The sequence below is a fragment of the Triturus cristatus genome, chromosome 2_2 (genome assembly GCF_964204655.1).
Source record: "Triturus cristatus chromosome 2_2, aTriCri1.1, whole genome shotgun sequence".
NCBI lineage: Eukaryota > Metazoa > Chordata > Amphibia > Caudata > Salamandridae > Triturus > Triturus cristatus.
The window spans coordinates 334,243,926-334,264,526 of NC_140582.1; the positions used below are offsets into that span (position 1 = coordinate 334,243,926).

The 20,601-nt window shown below is 47.7% G+C and overlaps 1 protein-coding gene across 1 annotated transcript in view; it reads left to right on the plus strand.

Annotated features, from left to right (window-relative positions):
- The window catches only part of PPA2 (inorganic pyrophosphatase 2), a 360,440-nt gene that overhangs the window by 260,664 nt on the left and 79,175 nt on the right, over positions 1-20,601 (plus strand). Inside the window, exon 9 of the mRNA XM_085641413.1 lies at positions 12,701-12,786. Within this exon, the coding sequence (XP_085497539.1) occupies positions 12,701-12,786 (86 nt within the window). The remainder of the gene's footprint in view (positions 1-12,700; positions 12,787-20,601) is intronic.

The window sequence follows — 20,601 nt, forward strand, 5'->3', positions numbered from 1 at the left end:
CATGGTCAATTAGCTGTATATGAATGTAGTGTTGAATGAAGAGTTGAAACACAACGTACTGGGAACAGTACTGTCAAATGGCGAACTCTTTTACAGGTTGAAAGAACAGCCAGGGTCGATACCAGTTAATTTCTGATAACAACCATAAGGAGAAAGGGATGTGCCGTGAATGCCTCATACCCCCTTTAATTTTTGCACTAATGAGGGATAGCTTTGCAAATCTGAGGTGTAGGATGGATGGGTACTTCGGTGTCACCATATCAGACATACCGCACTGAATATTGTTGTACATTGAGTGTGATCTGCTTTCTACACAAGATGTAGAGGGAGAGCTTACAAGTCCTGAGAGACAGCATATAGCTATCTGGTGATAAATCAAGCCTCTGCATTAATTGTGGCAAGTCTTGTGTGTACACCATTTGGTAGGCTCAGGCTGCTTGTGTATGCTTCAGAGTGTGTGATCAGCTCTACTGAGAACAGCATACGTGCCAGTATTTAAGGAAGCAAATATGTGACAGAGTGTAACACTGGTAGGGTCCTGATAAAACTGAAGGAGATAATTACTTTTGGTGAGGGGGGACACTCCCATTGTCTGTGATATAGAGGATTGCTTAAATTAAAATGGTAATACCTCCTTCATTCCTTTATATTAATTCCAATGACATTACCAGGTAAATCATGGGTACCCACAAACATTTTCTCTGGGGCCAAAAAGTACAGTGTAGGGTGTATTGGAGTGCCGCAACTCCAGAGAGACAGGTTAGAATATGAAACTATGGGGACATAAAAGAAACACACACTTTTTCAAAACATTATGAGAAAATACTTTGTTTCAAATCTTTTTGCACAATTTTCAGCAACCTATCTCAAACTATGTGTATCCTATACATTTTTCACATTTTGTAGCCTATGTTATCCTGTGTGTAAAAAAATTAAAAAATAACATGAATTTCATATTCATAGCACTTACAGACACAAGATGAGATCCAATACCATTATAAATGTACATCACTTTTCCCCAGTGCACCAACCAGGATTTAAGTCAGTAACCTTCCAGTTACACACAGATATCTGAAGTGTGTAGTGATAAACGGAGCTTTCCCACTGAAACTATGCATTTCCTCATATTAAAGGGTTGCCACGTTTAAGCCTACTTATGTGTAACATTGCCATGTTTGCATGGTGCCTACTTGTGACATTTTCATATTTTAAGCGTGACACTTCATCCTAAAATGTATTGACCTAAAGCAGAGAAACCGCCATAACTGCAAAACGTATTACCCTCAGTAGTATATTCAAATACATTCAAGCATTAGAATTGCTCCATGCATTACCAGCAACATACCCAGCAGTAAAATGATGCCAGAGAGGTTGACCTAAAGCTAACTGATTGCTCAAATGTTCTCAAGTTTACCATTTCCATGTGTAAGTAGCTCACCCATGGCAAGATATCTCTTTGCACTCGCTTGCCTGTACTCTTGAATTTATAATGAAATAAAAATTATTGCAGGTGCCAAAATGCTAATAAAAACTCACTCACTAACCCAACCCTGTTTTAGCTCTGTTCACTGTCCCATACTGTTTTCAATGCCTAACCACAATCCACTCAACACAACTTTCACCTTTGAGCAAGCTTTCCTTGTGGACAGTGCAAGTTTAAGTGGCTGTAGAAACAAAGACCACAACCAGAAGAGTATAACAATTGTACGCCTGCAACATTGTTTTCTTTCTTTTCTGATTCTGGGCTGTGTTTCCATAGTCACTTCAGCTTGTTCTACAAGCAGGAGCGCCCTGCATAGAATTACCAAACGATGCATCTTGGCAACTGGAAGAAAAAAAAAAGAGTTTGAGAAGCTTTATTTCTATGCTGTGGTTTACAGATTCCCGGGGACCGTCAGTGGACCGCAATAAAAGGTCTTGTCAGGCCGCCGGTGACCTGCCCACCGTAAGTTGAATACAACTGAGGTAAATGGTTCAGACAGAGACTTAGTATGCTTGTGTCGTTGAAATGGGGCACAAGCAACTTTTGGCGCTTGGTAAAATCTACCTCGCCTTGAATCATGGTGGGCTGTTGTGCCCGACATAGAGCATTATTACTTAGCAGCATAGCTGCAGTGGATTGCTAAATGATTAATGGACCCCACAATTTGGAAGCAACTTATGTACTGGTTAAAGCAGGGGAGAGAAAACTGATCAACTTACCTCTGGGCCGCAAGAGCCATAATAATAAATTAATCAACTGATGGCAGCTGAACTATATTGCTTAAAGAGTTGCTAAGGACAATGACTGAAACAATTTTATGCATCTAACCTCCTGCTAAGAATACTCCTGGGTTAACTGTAATGTAAAGCCAAAACCTACATACATGGGATCAGGTAGGACTGCATACATTGAGTGACCTGTATACCCATAGGACGCTAGTTCCATTCTCGCACTTTACAACCTAAAATATTTCAAATGGGCATTTCTTGACACACAGGAAATTATTGAAACTGGTATAAGACCTGGTTGTGGGGCATAGAGATGATGGAACACTCTGCGAACAAAATTATGCACACCATATTGCTAATGGGTGATGGACGGATGGCTGTTATTATACAAACATATGCAGGAGGAAACCAAAGGTGACCTGGAGGGTCTCAGAGGGATCTGGTCCAGAGACGTGGTGAGAGACTTAGATAACAAGAGTGGAACATAATATTGAATTGTGCTCCCAAAATTTCCTGAAATGCAAGTTTTAAATTTCCCACAGAACGTACCTTATCCCTATGAAGATTGGGGCGATTAATCTGCAGAGCAGCCAATGGTTGCCGTCCGTATGGGATGGGGGGGAGTAGGTTTATCTCATGTTGTGAGACTGTCCCCACACCTACTGAATTATTGGAAGGACATTACGGGGTTGACTGAAAATGTTAAGGGGAGGTCAAACATGCCTACTTTATAACAGTGCATGCTGGACATCACCACTACACTGAAAAGGAAGGTTTGTTTTAAATGTATACGTTTGACATTAATAGGAGCAAAGGACATAATGCAAAGCATTGGAAGGCCACGAGTTTCCTTCAAGTGGAAGCATGGAGGAGAGAAGTGGTGCATTGTGCTAAAATCCAAATGAAGGTGTTGAATGGAGAGAATAAGTAAGTAACGGAAGTAGGAAACCAGTTCAGGGCTGGAAAACATAACTCATTTATTGGCAGACAATGATAACAGCCTCACTTCTCCTCTGGAATCCTGTGTACCTTAACGGCAGGGTCGGATTGGCAGGGCAGGGAAACGGACGGAAATAACAAAGGGAAGGGAGAGTAACAAAATGGATAGAGAAAGGGACGTAATGAGGAGAAACACAAAAGGAGAAGTGATACAGGAGGGTGAAGAGTGACAAAAGGGAGTGACAAGAAGGGAAATAGGCAATAAAGAGAGATAAAAAAGAAAAGGTAGAGGGAGCAGGGAAAAAATGCTAAAGGTGCAGAGAGATGGAGGCGTGCAAAGGAACTAATTAGGGAGAAGTGATGAATGAGAGGACAAGACGGGTGGACACTGGGAAAAGCTAGCAAAAGTGCAGTGACTGAAAGCCCCCCTCGTGAGATTGGGCCCTTTGCAATTACATGGGCGAAAAATAAGTGATCAAACATACAAGATCAACGCATGAGGCAAAATGACAGGCGGCTAAATAAAGAAAACAAGAAGCGCGAGCAACAAGCCCAGGAGTTCACGCTTACATGCACGCAGGCTTTAGGCCACTCTGGTAGCACTTTGAAAATCCTCTTACTAAAGGTCTTGCCTGAGCTAGCGCATGCGCTAGCGCTCAGGCGAGACCTAAAAAGGACCATCTCTCAATTGGTTATCCTCTTTATTAAATTGTGCTACGCTTTGTCAAAAAAGGAACCACCTGTGGGGTTACTTGCTCACTCCATTAGCGCAACAGCAGTAACCGCTGCGTTAGCACGCGGAGTCCCAGTCCTGGATATCCGTCAGGCAGCAACGTGGGCATCACTGCACACATTTACCAGACACTACTGCTTGGACAGCCAAGTCTGGAGGGACGGGTACTTTGCCAGTTTGGTCCTCCAGGATTTCCTCGTGTGGTCTTGGTTCTTAGAACCTCCACTGGGGTTGGTATTGCTAGGGTATCTATTCTAAGGTAAGTAATCTACAACTAGAAGTCTCTATCAGATGAAAAAGTTACTTACCTTTGGAAATGATGTATCTGGTAGAGACATATTCTAGCTGTAGATTCCTTCCTGCCCCACCCATCCTCCCTGCTCTGGGAACTGATTTCTAGGGATAGGGACTCCCCTAAAGGGCCCTAGTTTTGACGCACTAGTGGTCAGTGTCTTTCATGGCCCTGGCATGAAAATTCGTGTTAAGAACTGATGTCAGTGTGCCCCTGGCAGCGTCTATGTAGGTCTCGCTACGTCATTCCGGCACACCAGACGCCAAACAACGGACGCGGTGCTGACCGACGCCACCTACCGATGCGCAGGGGTACTGCTAATGAAAAATCTCTAGATCCAGACTGACGGCTCGGGTAAATTCTAAGGTAAGGAATCTACAACTAGAAGATGTCTCTGCCAGATACATAATTACAGAGGGTAAATAACTTGTTCATTAAGTTGCAATTCTGTCCCAGACACCAAGTGTAGCAAGGTCTTGATCAGGACAAAAGTTAAGACATTTAAATGTTGCACCCTACATCTGCTTAGTTAAAGCATGTAGCTCCACAAGTATCAGTAACCATTCTATAAACTGGGGTTCAAATTGTAAAAGCAGTGCACTGGTAACTACCAGAAGAGTCTGTGGGAAAGCGGTGTGGTGATCTATCTGCTTGGTGCTCGGAGCAAGATCCCATCCTGGTCGGGTTGAGGGAACAGCAATGTCCTGCCTTGTCTTCCAGGGATGTATGGTAGGCTGTACCGAAATTTTGTAATTCTTAAAGTGATATACTCCTGTGTAATAGCCCACCCCACTGCCCCACCTGTAATAGACCCATAGGAGAGCTTTGAGGCAACCTGCACAGCTTCGCTGGTTGCCTTGGGCTTGATGGGTTTCTCCTCCCATGCAGCACTTTTAGGCAACCAGCAGCAGAGAGCAGTTGACCCACTAGCGTAACTTTAGACAGGCCGGGTCCCATACACGTAGCCTTCAACTTGTCATTCTGGAAGTGTCACAAATCAATGCTAGTTAGAAGAGTGTATGAACTGTTGGAGTGGACCTTTGGCTTATATTCTGCATTCAACGTTTAAGCAGTCGAACGGCATCCCACTTGCCTATAAGGTAGTTGGTAAAGTTCAGCGAGTTGTGAGCCAGCTAATTAGTCTGGAATACATCTTCGCCTTCTCCCTATTTTAGGTCAAAGCCTTCCATACAGCACAGCTGTCTGGTTTTCTAAACACATCTTGGGGACATTCAGAAAGCTTCCCTGGGTATGCATTCCGGCTGTTGCTTACCATTGGCATTTTGGTTTGTATCCCATTTACTGGCTTTATTTGTTTTAGGCTGTCCAGGTTCAGTTTTTCACCCTCAAGGAGCAAAACCTTTTCACACTACCTCTCCTTGTATTCTTCAGTGAGTGTTTTTTTTCTGAAAACAAGCCTATAAATCGTGATCTCAACTTGTCACATTTGCTGTGCATTCAAAGACAGAGGTAAAATGTCAGGCTCTGTCTTTGGAGGGAGCTTGGTGTTTACTTTTCTTTCTCTGACTTCAAAGTGACAGTCTTACTGCATAATGGGTGTCCAGGAAAGATTTTATTTCTAGCACACAACATTTATATGAACTGTGCAGGTATTTCAGAATATATCAGAATTAGCAAATCAGAAATAAAGGATTTTTTTTGTTAATTCTGAATTGTGTTGAAAACAAATACTTTAATATAATTGTTTTTTAAATCAATTTACTAGGTGAGTCCATGTCTACACATTATCGTTTGTGCGCCTTTATAGTTTTAGTAGTAACACTGTATGTCTGTGCAAATGTAATGCTCATTTCAATTGAAAGTGCGTTGTCTGTAATGGCTGTGTGTGACCAAACCATAGTCCACTCTACGTTGCTCCACTCAACTTAACTCTAAAACAATCTACTGTATGCCACTGCACTCTAGACCATTAAACTCTACACACTGCAGCATTGTAGTCTGCGTCACTGCTCTTTACGTCACTTTGCACCCCTGCACTCTGTGGCACTCTACTGTGCAACACTGCACTCTCCGCCACTGAACTCTATGCCACTTTACTCTGCACTACTGCACTCTGCAGAGCTCCACTCTACGGCATTCCTCTGTACGCCACTCTACTCTACGCCACTATACTCTACTCTGCACCACTCTTCACTACTGCATTCCACCCCACTCTTCTTTGCACCACTCTACGCAACTGCACTGTATGCCATAGTACCCTGCACCAATGCCACTTTATTCTACGCCACTGCACTCTACGCCAATTTACTCTGTACCACTCCACTTTGCACCAATGCGGTCTACGCCACTGCACTCTACTATGCTTCACTCTAATCAACACCAATGTATTTTACAGTGCTGCATTGTTCGTCGCTGAATTCTATGCAGCTGCAATCTACACCACTATACTCTGCAGCACTTTATGCCAACGCATTCTACAGCAGTCCACTCTACTTCACGTAAATTTACTCTACACCACTCTAATCCACTCTAGTCTACACTACTCTACTCTACGCCACTGCACTCTACGGAACTCTAATCTGCAAAACTGCACTCTACGCTACTGAACACTACTCGCTTTACTCTGCACTACTGCATTCTATGCTAATGCATTCTACGCCACAGTACTCTTCATCACTGCACTCTGCGATCCTGCTCTCTGAATTACTCCACTGCACTCTATGCCACTGCACTCTACGGCACTATACTCCACGTTGCATTGCTCTACGCCACTCTACTCTGCACCACTGTACTCTACGCCACTCTACAATGAACCATTCCACTATCCATACTTCACTCTACGCTACTGCATTTGTACACCACAGCACTCTATTATGTAACACCCTAAACCACGCCACTGCATTGCACGCTATTGAATTATATGTCGCTGCATTCTACCTCACTGCATTCTATGCCGCTATACTTTGCAACACTCTACGCCAGTGCACTCTACACCAGTCCAACCTACTATATGCCACTCCACTGTACGCAACTCCAATCTATGGCACTCCAGTACACAACAGTCTATGCCACTCTACTCTACGACATTCCACCCACTATCTTCTAAGCCACTAACTTTTAGCCATGCTGAACAGCTGCCACCCTGATGTACAACATGGCTAAAACACATTGGCAAAGCCAATAATTCTTTGCTAGGCGAGACTTTGCCAATGATTGTTAGTGTCAGGAGTTTACTTGGCCTGTATCTCATGTATGTCCGACTTAAGGAAGGTATCACAAAAATAACTCCATGCTGTTGCTGGACAGATTTCACAGGATCCTACCCAGTGAAGCTTTGTGGATTCCCACACAGACAGTAGAACAGCAAGCAGTGAGGATAGGACACATTGATTAGCTACTAGAGGGTTCCCTTCGAGCCATTATAACTTGGGCCACAGCACAACAGAATCCCAGATGGGAGGATCATCCCTGCTAAAGGGGCAAAGTACTATTCTCCCTCTCTTTCCCTCTCTCACCACACACACACACACACACGTCTCCAAAAATGAAATGTGTGCCGTTGCATTTTACATGCCACCTCCAAATTATGCACTTTGCACACACACTCACTATTTCTCGATCTTGCTCTATCACACTATACATTGGACCGGAGGAGGGGTGAGGTTAAGTGAACCTAAAGTCTGGAATACAACCAGGACCTACATAACCATAAAGTGAGGCAAGTCAGCAGCTTTAGTGTGCCAGAACTAGTTGGTGCCAACAAAAGGTTGAACTTCCCTTTTTATTAGTGTATGGGCAGCGCTCCAGAGGCAAAATGCTGGTTTGTCTGAAGTACTGAAAAATGTTCCTCCATTCCTCGGAGCAGCAATATGGTATCCTAAAATGCAATCAATTTACTGCCATCCAGCAAACCTTCAGTGATTGAGAGGGGAATACCTCAGCAACAAAATATATGAACCATTTGGAGTGTCTTCTTGCCCGGAAATCCTAGTGTTTTACTGAGTAACACTATGGTTGGTGTCTGGGTGGTCAATGAAATTAAGGGCCTCCCAAGTTCATTAAATATATTGTGGAAGGTTTGGTAAAAATGGCAGAATAGGGTAGTTGGTGCAGACTGCTGTGGTCATGCGTGCCTAGACTGGCTAGATTGTTTTGCTCAAAGACCCGCTTATTCACATACACTAACAGATGTCAGAGTATTTTTATTTTCACACGCTCATATAATTTTCATAATTAGATATATATTCTGTCTATATTTTTTAGGTTCCAGTTAAAGTAGCTGCACACTTTGTAGTTTGAAGCCTTCAAGAGCTTGCTCGTTTTGAACACACGGCTGTTATATATGAAGCCAATCATATGATTTTAACTGGCGTTTTGTTGAAACCGCTTAAAAGACACTGTCCTACATGCCCAGACTAAGTCTGTTGGGCAATGGTTATTTCCCCAGGAAACTGGAAGGGTAGTGGCTGGTTTTGGTGCTGGGGGCCTGTGTGGCCACTGCTGCAACCAACAGCAGACTTGCACTCTTTCCAGACCCCAGGAGTGCATGTGGGTTTGTTATGTTATGTTAATGTTAGGAGGTCTTGTAGAGCGCGCAGCTGCCCCAGCAAAGGGGCGTCCCGGCGCTAAAATCAGTAATAGCAGCTAACAGCAAGGAACCCATCATGCCGAGAGAAAGAAAAAAAGACCAATGGGCTATTAAGAGCCACAGAAATAGACAGAAGTGCGTGGACTACAAAAAAACCTAAAGAGAAGGGAAAAGATGTGTCTTCGGTGCTTTCCGAAATGCCAGATAGTTATCCATACTCCGGATGTGTACAGGAAGGGCATTCCAAATTTTAGCTGCTAGTGTGCGAAAAGAGCGCCCACCGGCGCGCGCCCTCCTGACCCGGCAGACAACTACCAGGTGTTGATCTACTGAGCGAAGATGATGAGTGGGAGTGTAGGCGGAAAGCACGCCAGCTAAAATGCCAGGGGCAGGGGAATTCAGGATCCTAAACACAAAACAGAGGGACTTGAACTCCACCCGTCTCGCCACCGGTAGCCAGTGTAGCTGACGAATGGCACTGGAGGTGGGGCAGCGTCTAGGTATGCCAAGAAGAGTTCTGGCGGCTACATTTTGGACTCTCTGCAGTCTCAAAATCTCCGTCTTGTTGGCCCCCAGGTAAAGCGAGCTGGCATAGTCCAGTCTCGACAACACAGATGCCTGGACGATCATCTGTCAGATGAAAGGGTAAAAAAAACAACAATAGAGGTTTGAGCCTGCGCAGAATACCAAAACATGTTGCTGCAACCTTCTTCGTTTGGGTTCGGAAACTAATCGCCGAATCAAACCAGACACCAAGGTTTTTCACCACCTGTTTGGGGGCAGGTGCATGGCCCAAGGTGTTGGGCCACCACTGTTCGCTCCATATGTCAAGATCTTTCCCTACCAGCAAGACCTCAGACTTGCTGGCATTGAGCTGGAGACAGTTGGCAGTCATCCACCCTGCAACGTCTGCAAGACCGCTCCGAAACATAACAGCATCATTCAGACAGTCATCGGAGAGGGCGACTACGCATTGTGCATCATCAGCATATGATACAATAGTCAGACCTCTCCTCTTGGCTACCACAGCTAGAGGCTGAACATACAGGTTAAAGAGCGTCGGACTTAACGCAGAGCCCTGCGGCACTCCCTGTTTGATAGAATGGACCCTGGAGGTGAAAGGGGGGGCCCGACACCTGAAAGGACCTATCCGAAAGAAAGGAGGTAAACCAATACAGGGTGAGATCCACGATGCCAGCCTCCTTCAACCTCCGTTTCAAGATCTGGTGAGAGACCGTATCAAATGAGGCACTAAGATCCAATAGGATCAGTGCCAAAGTACGTCCCTCATCCAGTGCTGCTTTCAGAGGTTCAGTCACAGCTAGGAGGGCAGACTCCGTGCTGAGGCCTGGGCGGAAACCGCACTGGGAGGAATCCAGTATATTATTCTCCTCGAAATAGCCTGACAAGATGGAATTAATATAGGCTTCGGAGATCTTAGAGGCCCAAGGCAGCAGGGAGATAGGGCGAAAGTTCTCCGGTTTAGCTGGGTCGAGGGTGGGCTTCTTTAATAGAGGCATTACCCTAGCCTGCTTCCATGACCTGGGAACCGTGGCCATAGAGAAGGACATGTTAATAACCTGGTCCAGAGGTGTAAGAAGCACAGGTAGCAGTCTCATAAGATGGTCAGGCTTCATGGGGTCAGCCGGGGAGCCAGATTTAACCTTCCTGCAGAGTACATGTAGTGCATCCTCAGTAATTGGTGGGAAGGTGGCCAGTGTATGGGCGGAGGAGGATGGACCCCCAAAGCCAGAGCTCATAGCCACCTGTGGGTCTCATAGATGTTATTCACCTTATTTATAAAGAAGGTGGCAAGGTCCTCACATTGTTCGTCTGACTTAAATGCGGATTCCACAGATGCCCCAGCATTTTTGAAATATTTAAGAATGAATAAATCCTCTTGGAGGGATTATGGCTGTTTCTGATCTCATCAGCAAAATGTGCTGCCCGTGCTTTCTGAACAGCCCTATGATATTTCTTAATGGCTTATGTTAGAAGTTTTTTTATAAAGTGCTTGCTTGCCCAGAAGGACGTCATGGCACTAGCTGAGTAGGGGAAACAGTGAGAGGCGAAGTGGTTAAGTAGCGCGTTTTCTGAATGCCAGAAGATTATGATGGGATTTAATATTGTAAAGGAGGGACATTCCATGCTTTAGAAGCTCCAAGCACGAAGCTTCTACCTCCCCAGTTGACCTATCTAAATCTGGGAACTGTCAGCAGTTTTGGCAGATGCAGAATGTAGAGATCTGCTTGGAGCATACCAAAGTGAAGCTCTAACTCAAAAAGTCAGGGCCTATCCTGTGCAGTGCCTGAATACTGTACACAGGGCTTTAAATGTGACCCTCTGCCTCACAGGGAGCCAATGAAGTTTGGAGATACATTTCGAGACAGATTGATGTTTGGGGATTTTCTGGACGTGGGACTAACCCAATATGTATTCCAATAGACTTGGAAACGCTGGGTACTATACAGTGATCAAGACACCATACATGCACGGAATCTACATCATAGGGTTAATGTGCTTATGGCAACAGGATGGGGTGTACCCATTGAAATCATGAGCTGTTTATGTGCTTTGCGGATCTGGGAGAAGGGAGACCTGCTTACAGAGTTGGAGGTGGATATGGTGATAAAGGGCTTATACCATTGACATTTGGGGGTCAGGGGATAGTACCGGAGTAGACCAGCGGAACATACGGTCTCCCTAGAAGCGATGGGTACCTCAGGGTACAGAAGAAAGGACGGTGGATGAGAGCGACATACCCAAGAGTTAGAGGGGTGGGGGGAGGAATTTCCTTCATCATACTGTCTCTGCGGGGGAGTAAATCAGGTAGATTGTCTTCTGATTTAGCACTTCTTCCACACCTTTCGGAGCAAGGGGAATCTTTTACATTTCTGGAACATGTACCTCTTACTAGTCGCTTATATGCATGTCCCTATATCAGACTAGTATAGGCTGTGACAGATAGTTTATATTGCCATTCCAGCTCCACCTTTCTTTGGCTGCTTTCCCAGCCAGACCACTAGTTCTTTTGTGCGGTTGTGCGAATAAGGCTGCCCAATGGGCTGCACATCAGAATCTCTTCATTGAGCTCTGCGCTGATGTAAATTTCTGCTGGCTCTACTGCAACGGGTAGCTCATGAGCTACTAGTAGCTCGCCAGTTACCTGTCAGTATCTCTCCTGTGTGCAGCCCAGACTAAATTAGAAGCATTTGCTTGATTGAATTAATATATGTATACCAAAATTGAAAAGTGTGTATTCAAGACAAAAAATGTGTGCATTTTCAGAACTCACAAGATGATCTTTAGGTCAGCTGATTACTATTATTAACTAGCGGCTTTGCAGCTATGGCTGTTAGTTAATACCCATGTAGAGTGATTCCACGTTTAGCAAAGCATTTTTTTACATGCCTGAGAGGGGTTTCATTGAATATAAGTAGCTTTTACTACAGAAAGGGTTGGAAACCCTGCTCTAATCTACTTGGAAAACTTGTCATTAAACACAATTTTCTCGTGGACCTCAGTGAGGTTTGGGAGAAGTTAACAGGCAACAGAAGTGTTAATTCTTGCTCCATAGAGGCAGCAAGAATCTTGTTCAGATCTGAGCTTTATGACCCTTCAGTGGTTGGTTAAGCATGCCCAAACACACATTGTGAATTTGTAATAATTTTATCCATTTAATGTTGTAAAACTTTTTGGGCGTGCCTAGATACTGTCTTAAGTAGATTCGGTCTTGCTTGATACATACATTTTCCATGGCTTACCTGTGCAGCGCAGGCAACATCCATTTTATTGAAGTACCGGACTGCGCGAAAAACGAACACTTTTTTACCATTCTATACTTTAATATTCTTTGACAAAGGAAGAAAAACCTGTAACATAAGCTATCAGACATGTGGAATCAGCATGTTTAGAGCATTAACAAAACGCATACATTTCTCCTTTATTCTGCACTTACGATTTTTTTCTGCCATAGATGTTTGCTCACAACATTATCAGCGCTACGCACGAATACTGGAAAAAGCTGATCCTGAAACAAGTTGATGGGGGTTCAATTAACTGGTGAGTAATTTTGGAAGAATTTTGCTACCATGAACGAATTCTAAATTTAATTATTTATTTATTTATGTATTTGTTATGTTTACCGTGGAGCAATGCTGGTCTGGTCCTATAGTGACTTAACTAAATTATGGCTAGGCAGTGAGTGCACCTGTTTCCACAGGGAAGGCTGTTTTCGCAATGTTTTCTCCCTTAACCAATTTGTAACAGTTCTAAGAGTATCTTCGTTCATAATTAAAGCCAGGAGCATGCCAAATTTGCTGTAGATTGGTGGAACGTTCCAAAGCTTACATAAATGGGGCCCCAAACCCAGCAGCGGCTCCTCCGCTAAGGCGGAGGAGCGTCGCCCCACAGGAAAAATAAAATGATAATAACACCATGTTATTATCATAACATTTTTCCGTCCTGGCTTTAGGTGTGGGGGGAGGCTGGGCTGCCTAGAGCAGGGGGAGGAGTGGTGAGCCCTTTCTAAGTGTGCATGACTTTTTGGCCGACTGTCTTGGACTGGTCAAACAGTCATGTGCACTTTGTATGTTCTTCACCGGCTGTATTGCACAGCCTGGGAGGAGAACCATGGACAGGCTCCCAATCCCTGTCGGAGCGCCGAACCAAGACCAATCACAACGCTACTGGCATGCTGGTGACTACAGCGTTGTGATTTGTTAGGGGAGTCTGGAAGCCTCTGGGCTTCCTGTTTCCTGGTATCCTGCATCGGACAGAGGAGAGGAGTAGGCTTCCAGGTAAGCGGATTTTACCTTTTTTTTTTTTTTTACTCCCGCTCACCACCACTACTGCCCTATAGCAGCCGCTACTTCCCAAACCTTGTCACTTCTGAATTTAACATAGGTTTTGCCCTAGCAAAACTTTATCGTGTTTCTGTCCAAAACTTTACCGTCACTGAGCTGCTTTAAATGGTACAACCACTCCACTTGTTTGGAATCCCATACCGAAATCGTTGTCACCAGACGGACATCAAATCCCAAACAGCAACCAAAAGCGTACATAAAGTATTTAATTACAAAGTTATTACTATAGGACGAGCGCTGCAGGAGTGTCACCAACCACACTGTGCATTACTGACAATGCGATTTCTTTATAAGTAAAGTTTGTACGTTTTTTGGCGGCTACTCTGCTAAGGCGGAGGAGCATTGCCCGGATGCTTTGCAGAAGTGTAAAGAAAAAAATGATAATAACAAAGTTATTATCATTTTATTTTTTCCTGTTGCGGGCGCAGCAGCTTTGTGGGGCTGCTCTGCTGACAGAGCTGGGGAGGGGAGGAGGGGCGTTCACTCCCTTAGCATGTTCTCCACCCAGACTGCATTACAGCCTGGTTGGAGAACATGCCCCTGTCCCTGTCTTAGCACCGAACCAGGGTACTCAGACAAATCACAATGCTGCATTGCAGCGTTGTGATTGGCTCAGGGGAGCCTCAGCCTGTGTGCTTCCTGTTCCGTGCTCCGGCCGGAGGAGAGACGCGTAGAGGAGGACACGGCGAGAAGGTAAGTTTAATTTTATTTTTTATTTACCCCTCTCACATTTAACATGAAGAAAAGGACATGCACTGTATGTCATATGTGAACTTTGTCACCTAGTAATCAGCATTGGCCTTTCAAGAAAAAGCTCAATTGATACATCCAGCATGAGAAACCAACTGAAATCCACACATGAGTGAATGCTCCTGAGAAGTCCTCAGACACCAAAAGGAAGAGCACCTAACCATTCAGCAAATTGAATCGCAACAGAATCTTCCTGCAAGGGCACTTTTGGAAAACAAAACCATTATTTAGAGTTGTCGTGATGAACTACTACAAAGGCTCTTTTCAGAATATCGTATTCTGGAAAACAATTGAGCTAGTTCTTTCATTACTTCTCTTCTCATTTCTATAAATATAGTGTCTATCGTTCAAAAATTCGGAATTATTGAAAGGTTGCCTAAAAATGATGCTGGTGTCTAATAGGTGAATTGATGAATACAGGCCCCAGCTAGGCCCGCAGGACACAAGGGTTCGCTCTCCTGTAATGGAATCTATAAGGAAGTTGGCACGGAAACTGCAAAGTACAAAGACAAGGTTTATTAACCCTTAAGGGTGGTCCTACAATCCATACAATACCCTTCAGTATTGCATAGAGTAGCACAAAGAACTTGCGCACACGGTCCCCTTTTATACACAACAGAGGGGCTCATAAGTGGGAGGATACAACATGAGGCAAGGAATGTTACCTTTTATGGACATTTTCGATACAAGATCAATATGTGGGCGGAGCTGACATACTCCTTGAGCCCGCGAAAACATGGTCAAGCAAGGACTAACTGATAACAGATGTGGTCAAGCCTGGGCATGCGCCAGGCGGACAAAGGAACTATTTATAGACTGTTACTAGGCAGATTACAAGAGCAACTAACACGAAGATAGGACTCTTCTCGTGTTGAGCACGTGGAGACATAACAATACAAAATGGAGTCCAAACTTCAGTCAACATAACGAAAGAGACATGTGTAAGGCAGGAGAATTCATGTCTTTAGTAAATGCTTAATCACATCGTGGTTTCAATTTACAACAGAATGATCAGGGTTACAAGGTGGAAATCACAGTTTTCAGTTGGATGCCACACTATGTTGCTACCCTTGCTGTGTGCGGCTGAAAACCATGCCCTGCAGCAACCCTGCACTCTCCAAAGGGTATGTGCATCAGGGATTGGCTGCACCGGCTTTGAGCGTAGAGCCCACAGTAATTCCCTGCTGCTCCATGGTAGTTGGAAGTTGGGCTGAGGGCTTGGTGCAGGCCAGACTTTCCATACAACTCCTGACATAGGATAATAGTCACACAGAAGTTTGGGCACAGGGTCTTTCCTAAGTCCTGGTGCTGTGACCCATCATGCCATGCACTATTCAAGTTGAGACCACGTGGCTAACCCCTAATATATGGAATCATGAGCAGTGTATTTCGGGGGAAGTGAATGTAGTAATATTTTTGGGGGGTTGCTTCTTAACTATAATGTAACTGTGCTCTTCTATGTGACTGTCTGAAGTTTTTATAAACCTACATCTGAAAGAAACACGTTAGTTAGATTCCTTACCTTAGAATATCCCCAGGCGATTTTTCGTCAGCAGTACCCTTGCGCGTCGGTAGGCGTCGTCCGCGACTCCGCGTCCGTTGTCGGTGTCGTGATCGCCGGGATGACATCGTCGGAGTACTTAGACGCCGCCCTCGCGCGCGGACGTCAGTTCTTTTTTTTTCCGCGCCAGTAAGCGCCGATCTGGGGAGAGCGTACCCTTAGTCATTTTTTGACTATCTTTTTGGACATTTTTGTCTCCCTTTTCTAGTCGACTTCGACTCCTGGTGCCGGTAGGGATGCCCGGGTTCAAGCCGTGTGATGTCTGTCACCGAATGATGTCGGTTACCGACCCCCACCATCGGTGTCTCTACTGCCTTGGGGCCGACCACGATGACAAGTCGTACCCCGACTGCCGGGCCTTGACCTCGAAGGCTAGGCGGGAGCGGTCCTGCAAGCTCCTGGAGATCCGGCAGTCGGCTCCTCGCCGGTCGAGGAGGAGGTCGAGGGACCGGTCGCGGAGCCGAAGTCATCACCGCTCGTCGGGATCGAAGTCCTCGCATTCAGGTAAGTCGAGGCACAGTAAAAAGAAGTCGAAGAAGCGACATTGCTCTTCTGACTCCCCTCGCCGGTCGCGCGGCTTGGCCGAGGGTTCGGGTGGCACCACCCGCGCGGCTCCGCCGGAGCCGCAGGAGTCACGTCCGGCCCCATACCCTCCTGTCCCTGGGCCTCATGCGACTCCGGGTGAGATTCGGGACTTCCTCGTGGCCATGATGAGTCTCGCGCCGCCGTCAAGGCCTGTTGGTACGCCTCTGGGCCCCGCAGGTCCGACAGGGGGGCCTAGCGAGCCGGCGGCTTAAGCCCTGGCGCCGTCGTCGACTTCGGTCCCGACGCCGTAGGTCCCTGTGGCATCCAGGCCTGGATCCCGGTCGACCTTACAACCCCTCTGCCGGCGCCGACCCCCATGGTGCCGCTCCCGACGCCGTCCCTAGTTTCAGTCCGGGTCCGGCGTCAGAACGGCGCCGCTTGGCGCCGTCTCCGGCGCCGATGGATGAGCATTTCATCTATAACCCGGCTCCGTCCTTTCTGCCTGTTTACCAGTAGATGGATGAAGGGGAGGACTGGGAGGGGTCTGAGTTAAGTCAGGACTGGGCAGACGAGCTGGGGGATGCCAGTGGTCTATAGACACTTCGCCTGACACTGGTTTCATCTCTCCTCCTTCCATGGCTACGAAGGAGGGTGCAACTTATTCTGTGGTGCTGCGCAGGGCTGCCGAGGCCCTACACCTGGAGCTCCCTGCTGCGGCCCTGAGGACTAACCTCCTCACTGAGGTGCTTCAACCGCCGGTATGCTCTTCGGAGCCTCTACTGCAGTTTAATGAGGCTCTCACAGACGTTCTGATGGGCACTTGGTCCAAGCCCTCCACAGTCTATCCTGTGGATTGGAACGTGGCCCGGCACCACCGCTCTGCTCCGGACGACCCCAGCTTTCTTTCGGTAAACCCCACTCCTGAGAGTCTGGTTATCCAGGCCTCTACGTCCTAAACCGCCTTCCCGTCCGCACCTCTGGATCGGGAATCCAAAAGATTGGAGCAGTTTGGTAAGAAACTGTTTTGCTCCCTCAGTCTGGGGTTGTGGTCCATTAATACCACGTGCCTTTTGGAACGTTACACCCACTCTTTGTGGGATACGGTGGCGGACATGCTGCCCCAGTGTCCGGAGGAGGCCAGGACACGGCTCGCCCAGGCTCTTGCTGATGGGCGGGACGCAGCACGGTACTCCATTCGATGTGGACTTGACACCACGGACTCGCTGGGTAGAGCGATTGCGACAACTGTGGCGATTCGTCATCACGCCTGGCTGAGGTCCACAAACTTTTCAGGGGATGTTCAGAGCACCCTCATGGACATGCCCTTTGATGGCCGTCGCCTTTTTGGCGACAAGGCGGATAGTGCACTGGAGCGCTTTAAGGACATCAGGGCTACGGCCAAGTCCTTGGGCCTCTCGGCCTCGTCCCCGCAAACTTCCGCTTTTCGCCCCTTTCGTGGTCAAGGAAGGGGCGCCCCTGCACGTTCGTCCAGCCACAGGCCGCAGAACCAGCCTCAACGCGGTCGCGAACGTGGATTCCGCCGTGGCGAAGCAGGGGGACAGAGAGCCGGTCAGTCCACATCTGCTTCCGCAGCATCTGCCTCAAAGCCTTCCTAGTCTGAGCTTTCAGGCCCACTCCACGCCGGTGGGAGGCAGAGTTCGCCATCACCTGCTCCACTGGCGTACCATCACTTCGGACCGGTGGGTGCTGCAAATCATCCGAAGGGGCTACTCCCTCCCCTTCAAGGCGACCCCTCCAGCCACGCCACCGCAGTACCACCGCATGTTGGGGGATCACTTGTGACTTATGCAGGAGGAAGTTACGGCCCTCTTGGCCAAGGGGGCCATTGAGCACGTTCCTGGCCCAGAAGTAGGATGGGATTGTTACTCCCACTACTTTCTGGTTCCCAAGAAGGACAAAGGGGGCCTACGCCCTATCTTGGACCTCAGGAGCATCAAAGCCTTCCTCTGGAAGGAGAAGTTCAAGATGCTGACTTTAGCTCAGGTTCTGGCTGCCCTAAACCCTGGAGACTGGATGGTAGCGTTGGACTTGCAGGACGCTTATTTCCATATCCCCGTCCTGCCGGCCCACCGGCGTTACCTGCGGTTCACGGTAGGCCACGAGCACTTTCAGTTTACCGTGCTCCCCTTCGGCTTCACCAGTGCCCCTCGGGTGTTCACGAAAGTGATGGCTGTGGTCGCAGCTCATCTGCGCAGATTAGGGGTTCCAGTCTTCCCCTAGCTCGACGACTGGTTGTTGAAGGCGGGCTTGCCCCGAACAGTCGTCTCGAGACTACGGCCGACCTCCTGCATTCACTGGGGTTCTCCATCAACGCGCCAAAGTCACATCTGAGTCCCTCCCAGAAGCTCTTCTTCATCGAAGCGGTTCTGGACTCGGCGCAGTTTCGGGTCTATCCTCCCGAATAGCGGGTTCGAGATATTCAGGCTCCGATTCCTATCTTTCAGCCTTTATCCCGCGTTTTGGTCAGGATGGCCCTACGGCTGCTGGGTCCGATGGCCTCCTGCATCCTGCTGGTACATCACGCCAGGTGGTGGATGCGGGCTCTGCAGTGGGACCTGAAGTTCCAGTGGGCTCAACATCGGGGCAACCTGTCCGACCACGTCCTGATCTCGGAGGGCCCTGCAAGACAGTTGCAGTGGTGGCTCACGGACCTCGATTGGGTCTGCAGCAGATCCCTCTCCCTACCCCAACCGGAGCACGTAGTGGTGACGGATGCGTCCCTCCAGGGATGGGGAGGTCACATGGGAGAGGCGGAGATCAGAGGTCTCTGGTCTCTGGCAGAGTCCCGGCTCCATATCAACCTATTGGAGCTGCGGGCGATCCGGCTTGCAGTGAAGGCATTCCTTCCCTCTGTCCGGGAAAGTGTAGTGCAGGTGTTCACGGACAACACCACCGCCATGTGGTATTGCAACAAACAGGGCGGGGTGGGGTCTTGGACCCTTTGTCAAAGGGTTCTGCGCCTCTGGACATGGCTGAAACATTAGGGCATCACCCTGGTGGTTCAACACCTGGCGGGCTCTCTGAACGCCAGGGTGGACGAACTCAGCCTCCGATGCATGATGGATCACGAATGGCGTCTGATCTCGGACGTGGCGCAAGGCCTCTTTCGGCAATGGGGAGAGCCTTGGTTAGATCTATTCGCCACCGAAGAGAACGCGCAATGTCATTAGTTCTGCACGTTGGAATTTCCAAGGCGGCACTCGCTCGGAGACGCTTTTCGCCGCGAGTGGAGTTGCGGTCTGTTATACGCCTTTCCGCCTATACCACTTCTGCCCAGAGTGCTGAAGAAGATCAGGCGCGACCGGGCCCAAGTCATCCTTGTGGCTCCGGATTGGGCACGAAGATACTGGTATCCCGAGCTACTCAGTCTGTCAATCGATCCTCCGACTTGATTCGACTGCCTCTTCAGGAGGACCTTCTGTCACAGCAGCAGGGGACGGTCCTCCACCCCGAACCTGTCCAGCCTCCACCTCCATGCATGGAGATTGAGCGGCGGCAGTTGATGCCATTTGACTTGCCTCCTAAAGTCTGTGATGTCATTCTGGCAGCCAGGCGTCCCGCCACTAAAACGGTATACGCCTGCAGGTGGAACAAATTCATGGCATGGTGCACAGCAAAGGCTGTGGATCCCCTTTCCGCCCCTCTTTCTGAGGTTTTCCTCTTTCTTCTTTCCTTGGCCCAGCAGGGCTCTGCTCTGGGCACCATCAAGGGATATCTCTCAGCCGTTACTGCCTTCTTACGGCTTCCTGATCAGCCTTCTCTTTTTAAGTCCCGTGTTGTCAATAGATTCTTGAAAAGCATTACTCGCATGCTTCCTCCTGTCCCCTTTGTGATGCCTCAGTGGGACTTGAATCTGGTGTTAACTTATCTGATGTGCGCTCCCTTTGGGCCACTTCATAACTGTCCTCTTCGTCTTCTGACTCTCAAGACTGCTTTCCTGGTTGCCATCACCTCTGCTAGAAGAGTGAGTGAGCTCCAGGCTCTTTCTTCTAAACCTCCTTTCCTTTCTGTCCATCCGGACAAGGTTGTTCTGAGGACTCGTCCTTCTTTTCTTCCTAAGGTGGTTACTGCCTTTCACATCGGGCAGTCCATTACCTTGCCCACCTTCTTTCCGCCTCCGCATCCCTCGAAAGAGGAAGAGAGGTTCCACCGTTT